Below are 11,481 nucleotides of genomic sequence, written 5' to 3'. Positions count from 1 at the left end.
TGATCACCCCAAGTCTCCTATGTTCTTCAAATATCATATAAAAAATATATTAGAGATCATCAACCAACCATATTGAACTGCTAAACAATAATGAAGTACAATAATAAAAAATGATCAACTTTACACAAATCCAAACTCCAACATGAAATATATTATGACTCAAAGATACACAATATATCATAGGGAGAAAAGATACGAATTGGTTCAAGATCCTCCTACCAAAGTAACATGTTCTATAATTTTGAGAAGTATGATCTCTAAAAAAACTCCAAACTAAACAATATATGAATATATAACCATTCAGTGTAAATGTTAAATATAGCAATAGTGGATATAACATTCTTTAACTAAAGGAAAATCAAATGGATAACCATTTTGTAAATAAAGGCATATGCCCAAATCCATCAAGTGCTCATGCAATCCTCAATATAATCTTGAGAACTAATTGCATGAGTCAAGACCTACATAGAAAAGATAATTCCCATGTATTCACTCCTTAAAAAAGCCTTCAAAATTAACATCCATGCATGTCAATACTCATGCAAATGAGAAGACAAAACTAAAGAAAAAAAATTGTGCCTAAACGAAATAGGTGTGAAATACCTTCCAAATCATTCATTGATAAGTGGAGTAGGAGTGGGCTATGAGATTGTCCTAGTAATGAAGCACAATATCCTCAATAGGTCCATGTTTAAATTATGTAAATTAAAGTTTATACGATATATAGCTTTTTTTTTCTTTTATTCTCTTCCATGGTTACAAATTATATCCAATAAATTATGGTTGACATGTGTCTATGTGTTGCAACTTTAATGTAAAAATAAAACAATTAATGCTATCTTCTTTGTTTGTGTTTTGTGTGGAATGTAATAATTCGCATTTTGATAATTTTACATTACAAGGCAACACAAATTCTAGAGAAGTTATATAATTTTAAATTAGTAAATATTCTTATACCATGAATATGTTTATAATTGATGAATATTAAAAGTAAAAATGACAAAATTAAAGATATAAAAAACATAATTAAAACAAAATGATTCTATAAATAAAAAATTAAATTACTAGTAACTAAAAATTAAAATCTATGTTTTTTATTAAAGTAAGTGGGGAATGTCCCCAACCCATTACTAATAAGGAAAAATATAATTGACAAAAAGAAGACAACAAGGTAACCTTTACAATAGAACAACAAAGAAAACAAACATCAAAGACCTAAAAATGACTTAGGGTCGAGTAAAGGGCCCGAAGGAACAATTTGAGACCATAACAAAGAGTCAAAACTTCTTTTATTTCTATGAACCATAGTCTATGAGGAATCCTTGCCAGGATAAACAAAAGGCTAAGAGTTTTCTAAACCAAACAAGCTCGCCATAGAGTCACAAAGAGGGCCAATAGAGCCTGGGAGAGGAACCTAGCAATCAGGGGAGAGAGAGTTTGAGACCGGAGAAGGGATGAGTCTAATGCTAGAGAGATCCTTTGGAGGTAACCACATGAAATCAATAACACATGCATGCACAACATCAAGGGGAATCACGGTAGGAGTTGAAGGGATTGGTGAGTGAACCAAGAAAACAAGTGCAGATGGTGAAGACTATTTCGTATAAGAAGAAATTGAGTCCGAAAGTGCTAGGAAAATAGTGAGATGGCACCTAATTGTATCTTTCCACCAAGTGGGAGATGACCAAAGATAGGACCCACAAGGGTAGGAAGAGGCAAGATGCCCCATAGCAAAGTAGTGTCGGCACAAAAAAGAATTCCTTCATAGTCCAAGCATTGCCTCCACCTGAGATCGGCAACCCTAAGAGAGAGATATGCATGAAAGAGTATAGAAAGATCCAAATCAACCAAGATTTGACCAAAGGAAGTGTGAGAAAAAAGAATGGCACTAGGGTCCACCTTAATTAAGTGTCCCAAGATATTACTTATAGACTCATAAGCGGCAAGGCACCAAAAGTGCAATAGGAGGTAGGGGAGCCGAACCCAAATAGGGGAAACCTCTTTAGCATCCGCTAGGGGAATAAAAGAAGGGGATCGAGGGCATAGTGAGAGTGCATCGAAATTGTATTTCCACGGGCCCAAAGAAAGGACTACATCCCTATCATGCGTGTGATCAAAGAAAACAACAAAAAACCCATGAGCACATGCTTATATTTCAAGCTTATAAAAAATTAAGGGAATCCATTGATCTAAAACCAAAATGTAGTGATGGGAGCGATAACCATATCCTATTGAATTTACTTCTCAAAGCGTATTTTTCATAGTAGGGAATGTAGTCAAGCATCTTCTTGCCTAAAGACACTTCTACAATTGAGGAAGTGCAAAGAAGGCATTTAGTTGGAGCGGCAAATGGACCAAATGATGGTTTGCGGAGAAGATCAGCAAATGAATACTTGGGAGGAGAATTCACCGAAGCACAAGCTTCAAGAGGAGTTGATCGAGAGAGTGGCCGAGGGGATGAGTACAAAAATCAATAATAATGTTGCAAACAAGAGATTCCTTGTTAGCAAAGGAACCAGAGCGAGTAGGGAGACTTTAGTAGGTATTCATGGGCAAGAGTAGAGGAGTTGAAAATTGAATAGGAAAGGCCATGGGCAAGAGCCATTGATGAAAGATCCTTTTGATATTAAAATATATGTTTATACATCAATAAATTATATAACTTTTAAATAAATTAAATAATTTTAAAATTAAAAATAAAACAATTGTAATATTTCTTTTCATAATAAAATTATAATAATAAATGAAGGTTCTTCTCATAGTATCTTAATTAAATAGTGGTGTTGTTGTTATGGTCACCAAGATTGAAACTCCTATTTGATTGTAGGCGTGTACCTTTGTTAATCCATGGTAATCGTGAGCTTATATACGATCCATGGAATGAATCGCGTTGATCTTTACTTATAAAGGGAAATATATGCGCTCGTGCTTCTTATTTAGATTAAAATAACACCGTAATTGTATTACAGTTTTACAGTTTTACAGGACTATGGTGAAGCAGAGTGGACATTAGAAGCAATAATGTTATAGGCGATAATGCGGTGAATAAACTATCACTGAGCATGCATGCTACTTACCATCGCAATTCTCGCGAGCGATTCCAAGTCTAGACCCTGGAACATTGTACACAATTCGAAAATTCTGCTGCTGATAGTTCCCAATTGTGGACCATTCCAACCTACTAGTAGTGAAAGTCAAGCATATCACGGAGCTTTCCAGGTATAAAGTGTTCTCCATTGGCAGAGTCCAGTCCAGACCATCGTCAAAATGCAACGTGATGAGGGGAAAATCCGCCTCGCCGTCCGAAATATTGTAGCACGTATCAAACAAGGTCGATATGGGATTGCTAGGCAGAGTCGGAATGGAGACCTGACGGCGGAAAGAATCTCGAGTGGCATTGTAAGCGGACTCCACCAGCCAAGTGGTAGCCGATCCAGAGTCTATCACAGTCCCTCTTCCCGTCGAGTTGTTCAAGGTGAAGGTCCCCTCTGGAGTGCAAATAAGCTCTTCTCCCACAGAGATTCCATTCAGCCCCACATAATAGTAGGAAGGGTTGAACGCGTTGGAGTAGAGAGGCGTGAACTGCATGCCCGCGGGCACAGAAAGAGCCTTATTTCCCAGCATGAGTGACCCCGTGTAATCAGGGGACAACACGGAGGGAAGACAATAAGAGAACGTTCTGTTGTATAACGTGGCCGTCTGAGAAAGAAACGAGAGAGGGTGCCGCCCAAAGCCAACCAAACCTGGCGCCGAATAGTTCTGGATGACTCCGCTCACCGCACATCCGAAGACAAAATCCTCCACCGGCTGAGAGCCCACAGAGAGCGTCTCTGACGACAAGAGAACGTGCACCTCTGGTGCCCCGCTGTAGAACAGATCAAAGGTACAGTTGTCCACACAAGTGGACAGATTCCGAAGCTGACATTGCTGAGAAGCACAGGTCAAGTAGTTATACGTAGACGACTCGGATGGCTCGAACAATTGGCTAGTTAAGCAACGGGAGCAAGGGCTGCAGGGGATCCAGGCGATGTCGCTGCCGGTATCCAGGAGAGTGTAGAAGCTCTGCGCAGGCGTGCCCAAACCCAGCTTGATAAAGTAGCTTCGACTTTGGAAAAGTGTATTTCCATAGATCAACGGAAGGTCTGCGTCCTCTTTCATCATTGCTCTATGGCGCTGGGTGTCGCCTTTGAATGACTCTGATATTGCCTTCCACCATGTTATGTTGGGGAGGCGGAAAGGAGAACACTTGCTCTGAATGTGCATCACCGTTAAACTTGATATTTCCGATTCAAGCGCAGTGCAGTTCTTGTTATCCTCTTCTTCCTTCCTTTTGAATGATCTAAGGTTTACTCTCCCAAGCTTACTGTTTTCTGCCCACACACAAACAAGCAGTAGAAGGGACAATACGACTGAGTACAGACGCTTTCCCATTGTCGTCTCAGGGCCTCAGGCACAGATATGGAAACATTCACAAGGCGGCCATATTTATAAATGTGTATGCCACAAACTATTACTTCAATTGTTCTCTAATGAATTTCATCTTCCCTTATACTTGAGTCCACGCCATTTTATTAGCACGCAAACTATTACTTGAATTGTTCTCTAATGGATTACGTCTTCCCTTCTACTTGAATCCACATCATTTTAGTAGCAAGCAATTTATTTGGTTCACGTTTTTCAGTGGTTATCGCAATCAGAAATTATTATTTTTTACTCCTCGTCAACCACATTCCTTTCACGTTTTTCATGCAAGATGTTGCTCTTCCTTGACAAATTTTTCACTCTTCTCAAACATTATATTGTTTAATTGCCACCAATCATTTCATGATAAAGCATGTAAAGTAGTTTCGGTTTTGGAAAAGGGTATTTCCATAGATCAACGGAAGGTCCGCGTCCTCTTTCATCATTGCTCTATGGTGCTGGGTGTCGGCTTTGAATGACTCCGATATCGCCTTCCACCATGTTAAATTGGGGAGGCGGAAAGGAGAACAGTTGCTCTGAATGTACATCACAGTTAAACTTGATGTTGCCGATTCAAGCGTGCGCGCGCAGTGCAGTTCTTGTTATCCTCTTCATCCTTCCATTCGAATGATGCAAGATTTACTCTCGCAACCTTACTGTTGTCTGCCCACACACAAACAAGCAATAGAAAAGACCCCAGGACTGAGCATAGACGCTTTGCCATTGTCAACTTTGAGGACAGGGACAGATATGGAAACATTCACAAGGTGGCCATACTTATAGATGTGTATGCCACTAACTAGTGCTTGAATTCTTGCCTCCAATGGATTTCGTCTTCCCTTCTGGTTGAGTCCACGTCAATTTTTTAGCACGCGGTTTATTGCTTTATTGCTTCACTTTATTGAGTGGTTGTCGCAATCAGAAATTATTATTTCCTCGCCAACCACATTCCTTTCATGTTTTTCATGCAAGATGTTTCTCTTGGCTAATTTTTCACACCCTTCCTCAACCTTATCTTGTTTAATTGCCACTAATCAATTCATGACAAACCATGTATAAAATAATGCTTATCCTCGTGTGATAAGAAAAAAATACAATTCAAACAGTGGTTAGGTAAGCACAAGCATGTAATCACATAGAATGGCAATGGTTATCAGGGAAAAAAAAGAAATTTAAGAATAAGATAGTTTTGTAAGCACATAAATTATGTAAGCATGTAATTTCATAGAATCACAGTGATTATCAAGGAAAGGTTTATATCAGAAAAATATTAAGTAGAAGATGTTCTTAAAGATAATTGTATCAAATATAAAATCAAAATTAGGATGTAGACATGAAAGCACATATAATCACAAGTGTGTAGCTTTAGAAACATATATCATGAAATTCTATGTACCAAAGAAACAAGAGGAGACCCAACGTGGGAAAGATAAAATCTAAGTGTAAGAAAAGTCAAAAACAATGTGTAGATGCTAATAAACTAGAATATGAGAGTAAATCTAGAACCCATAAAGAAGGCATAGGTTTGAGGGATAAGAACTTTTTGGCTGAATTTTAGAGGGAACAATCTATGTAAAGGATCCTGATCTAGAATTTTAAGTTTTAGCTGATAGAAACACCTCCAATTCTAGGGCACCTAGCACACTTGACTACCACTTTCAACTCTAGCTTTCAATGATAGGTTCCTTTATGTATCTTATTTGCAAATTTTTCTTTCTATGCTATTTTTCTTATCTATTTCTCTCTATTATGTTGAGTCTCATCAATTTTGCATCATTTAACCTAGTCATTACACATTCACATCAAATAAAAATCAAACACAAAAAGAGGAAATAATCATGCACAACATATGGGTCTCCTTTGGAACTAAAGTTGGATCTTATTGGCTATTTCCTCCAATGAAATATATTGAGATTTGTGATCTTAGTTTATGTCTTTGACATAGGGTCTCGTTTCTCATTATTTCAATAAGACATTATGAATTGCATGGAAATGTTGAAACTTTGTTATTACCATCTATGGAATCACTGAATAGGAAGATATCGCCTAATTAATTATATTAGACAGGTAATAAATAGATAATTAATCAATGGAGAAACACTCTTAAATCTCCTTATACCAATAGAGTTTCTAGTTTTACCATTTGTACCACTATAAATCATGGATTGTTAAAACTTCCTATAAAGAATATGTAGGCTTTGAGTGCTCAATCCTTAGCTATACTATAAGAATACATAAACCATATTTAATGTATTCCTATTGATGAAGTGAGTATTATAGTCACCAAATAATGTCTTAACATGAGAAAATGCTTCAAGTAAAACAAGATACATGGAATAATATATTTTAGTGTATGGTTGATAATCCTTATAGTAGATCTTGTGAAATTACCTCATGTGTAGGATGAAGTTATGAACCACTATGTGAATCTATCCCTTATTTTACTATTATTATTAGTACTAATTTTCAATGTAAATGTATGACATCAAATAGAATATTATGTAAGCATTTAATGTTTTTATATGTAATATTTTTTGTGAATATGTTTTTGAAAAAAGAACACGATCTAATGCATTGTGGACATATAAAATAGTTTCAAACCTAAAGATAGGTTTCCATTAATAGGGACATGATCTTGAACAACTTTGACTCACAAAAATGTTAAGAAACATCAAGAATACATCTTACAATATATAATTGCTATAAAAGTAAGTAATGAGTTGAAGAAAATCTCAATGAGTGATGTGAATTATAAAATATTTGATGCATTCATGTATTTATATACAAAAAAGATATGGTCGTAGTTCACAATATGATAATGTTTACATAGAATGTCCCTACATATATAGGGAATACAAAATCATATAATGTTAGCGATGACCATTTGGACATATCATTCTAGATTTTGTCATCTAGCATATCATATTAGTGTGAAATTTATAGGTAGATAATGGTTTGGTTAATGGGGCACTTAATAATATAAATAATATGGTTTATCGTGGAGGTACTAGACCACCTAAATTGACATTAATTGTGATTAGGAATTACATAATTATGTTAGTATATTGTGGGGCATTAATAACCCAAAGTTTCTCCATTTTAATTATACACAAATCACTATTGATATGCCATGAGCTTTAACAATGTACACATTGCAAATTGTGACATTAGAAAGGGACATAGTAGTGATTAGTGATGTAGATATGGTGTGTTTGATGATAATTGTTATCTATCTTGTTAAACCTCTTAACTACTTGAGAATATCCACACCATTCTCATTTGATCAGTAACCTAAGTTATAAAGTGCAAGTTATGTTATCAATTGAAAAATGAAGAATAACATTTATAGTCCACGTCTCTATATTGACCCTTGAATTAAATATCAAACACATGTTTATTTTTGAAATTGATTAGTTGTGATATAAATCAACAATACCAATTTTATGAAGTATGGTGCCACTAGTCTTGTAGTTGTGAGTGAATTGCTCTTTCAATTGCATGTATGTGTAATCATGGATATGTGCACAAGTTTACTGATATGATATTATGCTTGTTGGGATGTGAAGCCTAATGGTTTTGATGACCTTTTGCCTTCTCCTTTCTATTCATTTCATAACTGCATAAGTTTGTATAAATGGCTATGTGCAACCCATGTATGAATTGATATTGGTTAATAGATAAGATTTCGCTGCATTCTAGTGGATGTAGTCAGTAATGGTGAACCACATAAATAGTTGTGTCATGTGTTATTTTGTGTGTTTGTCTTAATTTGCTTTCAGCTGTTTTGTATTCTTTATATGTTTTCTCTTCTCAATTAAACTAACAATGTTCGTGTATAAGTATGATATGAATTTTTAATGCGATCTTGTATAATGTATGCTTATAACATTTGCATAGTTTAATATTGCTATAATACATATTATGCTTGTGTTTTGAATATTTTGATTAATCTTTTCAAACTCACTTTTTGTATTATAGGTATGTCAATTCAACCATAGTTAAGTATATTGTAATAATAAATGAATATTAAACATTTAAAAAGTAATTCATCTACTTATATATATATAAGTAATTAAAGATCAAATATTTCTATAATTTCTTTCAATTTTTTAATTAACATATATTAAAAGTAATTAAACACATAATAAAACCATTAAAACTTAAATCTTATTTAAGAATATTAAATCAATTCTTATCCTAGAAGAATTTTGTTTAAATACCTTTAAACAATCTCACAATTACATTTGAAACACAACATACACCACACACCACACATTACAAATAATAGCTTGTATAGATTTTCATAGTAAACCCATCGAATGCAACTCTTAGTTAATTTGATGTTTAGTTATAAAGGGAGGAAACTGCGAATATCCTTTTATTACTACGATATTATTCTAATATTATAGTGAACCAGACATCATAGGCGACAATACGATGAATAAACAGCACACAGCAAGCAAGCACGCTACTAACTATCGCAATTCCAAGTCTAGACCCTGCGACATCGTATACGATTCGCAAATTCTGCCGTTGATAGTTCCCTAATATTGACACTACATCGCCCCCCCCCGTCCGGAGGAAGAGCAAAGGCAAGGCATAACACGGAGCCCTCCCGATTCCCGCGGATCAAAGTGTTTTCCACAGGCAGAGTCAAGTGTCAAAATGCAGCGTGATATGAGGAAACCCAACCTCTCCGAACGGTTTATTGTAGCACGTATCATAAAGATCAGTGGGACTAACCATAGTCAGATTAGAGAGCTGACGGCCGAAAGAATCTCGCATGGCATTGTAAGCAGGCTCCAACAACCGAGTGATGACTGTTCCCGAGTCTATGATAGTCCCTCTTCCCGTCGACTCATCCAAGTTCAATGTCCCCGCTGGGATGGAAACAAGCTCTTCTCCCACAGAGATTCCATTTAACCCCACATAATAGAGGGAAGGGTTCATCGCGTTGGACAAGAGAGGCGTGAACTGCAAGCCCGGGGTAGAAAGAGCCCCTTTCCCCAGCAGAAGAGACCCAGAAAAAGCAGAGGACTTCAGGGTGGGAAGGCAATAAGAGAACGTACTGTCATAAAACGTGGCCATCTGAGAAACGAAGGAGAGAGGATCCTTCCCAAACCCAACCAAACTGGGAGACGATAACCTCTGGATGAGTCCGCTCACCGCATTCGCACATCCGAAGACAAAATTCTCCACCGGCTGAGAGCCCACAGAGAGCGTCTCAGACGACAAGAGCTCCTGCAGCTTCGATCCGTCGACTTAGCCCTGAGTACGGGTACAGTTGACAGTATTATCATTATTGTTCGGACAAACGGGCAGAGACTGACACTGCTGCGAAGCGCAGGTGAGATAGTTATAGGTAGATGACTTAGATGGCTCAAACAATTGGAGCCCACTTGAGCAACCAGAGCAGGGGTTGCAGGGAATCCAGGCGATGTCGCTACCCGTATCGAGGACAGTGTAGAAGCTCTGCACAGGCGTGCCGAAACCCAGCTTGATAATGTAGTTTCCCGTGTTGATGGTCTGTCCCGAGGCCAACGGGAGGTCCGCATCCTCTTGGGGATTAAACATAGTCTCGCCGGCGCTCCATCCCCCTTTCACCATTGCTCTGTAGCGCTGAGTGTCGCCTTTGATTGACGCGGATATCGCCTTCCACCATGATGAATTGGGGAGGCGGAAAGGAGAGCACTTGCCCTGAATGTGCATCACACTCAAACTTGATGTTTCCAATTCACCCGCAGAGCAGTTCTTGTTATTGTCAGCATCTTTCCAGGTGAATGATGCAAGATTTACTCTTGCAACCTTACTGTTTTCTGCGCACACAGAAACGAGTAATAGAAAAGACAGTAGGACTGAGCATAGACGCCTTGCCATTGTCGTGTATGAGAAGCACAGGCAATGATGCAAAGTCAAACATTCACAAGATGCCCATATTTATAGATGTACGATGGAGAAACTATCACTTTAACTTGTTAATCCCTTTGGCTTCCGTGTCTCCTTCTAGGTGGTTTGCCTCCAATTTATTCGGACAGAATTTCGGCGTAGTTACTTAACTCCAATTTAGCAGGTTCACTTTTTTCCTACGGCTATGCTCGCCTTTTCCGCAATCGGAACTTTCCTTTTTCTTCCGCGCCGACCACTTTCTGCTCAATATCAGACTTGGCCGTTTTTTATGCCAGATGTTTCTCTTGCTTGGCTCTTGTTTCACACTACGTATTCAGACATTATCTTGTTTAGTTACAATTAGTCAATCAAATTAATCGATCCATTTATACACTAGCAATTATTACTTCCGTACATTGCATTCAATTTTTTTCAATAATTTAATTAATCATATTAAATTAAAAAATTTGAACAAAATTTTTAGTCATATTTATTTTTTTATTTTAAATAATTGTACAAATATCATTTATTTGTCTTCCTATTGATTTATATTAGAAAGAGCAAGAATAAATATAAAAAAAATCTCTTTTTAAAAAGGATGTCTTAAACAATTTAATTTATCAATCAAATGTCAATTGTATTTAATACTTCAATAACATATCACTATTGTACATGTCATATCTTCACTTTGTTGTATATTTTTTATTGGTTGATTTTAAAAATGATTGTTTAGAACTAATTTGTCTTTCAAATTTTATATAAAAAAAAGTTAATATTTCAAATCCAGTGCTTTAAGTATACCTTATTAATTTTTTGAATGGAAGTGAATAGTATTATAATATCATATGGTGGCCAAATAATTTAAATTAAAAGTTAATTCTACCTACAATTTAGCAATTTGAAATTCTTTTATTAATTTTAATTCATCCACCAACTACATATGAATTTTCCTATTATATTTTTTTCATATATTAAATTATTATGGTTATATTTGTGCTCTAATTTTTTTTTCATATTAGAATAAAAGGACCACCCACCTTGCATGCAAGATAGCTATATCCTCCTGACGAGCCACCCTGCATTGGAAGCCTCCTAGTGCATCATCTTTTGGGATTTTGATTCTCAAAAGTTAAA

The 11,481-nt window shown here is 36.4% G+C and overlaps 1 protein-coding gene and 1 pseudogene across 1 annotated transcript; both read right to left on the bottom strand.

The window, feature by feature from the left end:
- Window positions 1–2,879: 2,879 nt before the first annotated feature.
- LOC131048266 (aspartyl protease 25) lies at window positions 2,880–4,431 on the bottom strand. Its single transcript, XM_057982161.2, has one exon. It carries the CDS (start codon window positions 4,429–4,431, stop codon window positions 3,070–3,072), a length of 1,362 nt encoding a protein of 453 aa, XP_057838144.2. The 3' UTR covers window positions 2,880–3,069.
- A 583-nt stretch (window positions 4,432–5,014) lies between these two features.
- LOC131048269 (aspartyl protease AED3-like) lies at window positions 5,015–10,338 on the bottom strand (annotated as a pseudogene).
- Window positions 10,339–11,481: the final 1,143 nt, after the last annotated feature.

Source organism: Cryptomeria japonica, chromosome 3 (genome assembly GCF_030272615.1).
Source record: "Cryptomeria japonica chromosome 3, Sugi_1.0, whole genome shotgun sequence".
Classification (NCBI taxonomy): domain Eukaryota; kingdom Viridiplantae; phylum Streptophyta; class Pinopsida; order Cupressales; family Cupressaceae; genus Cryptomeria; species Cryptomeria japonica.
This window is presented reverse-complemented; position numbering and strand designations above follow the sequence as displayed.

Coding starts and splice junctions, on each gene's coding strand:
- LOC131048266 (XM_057982161.2), bottom strand. CDS start 4,431: ATGGGAAAGCGTCTGTACTCAGTCGTATTGTCCCTTCTACTGCTTGTT.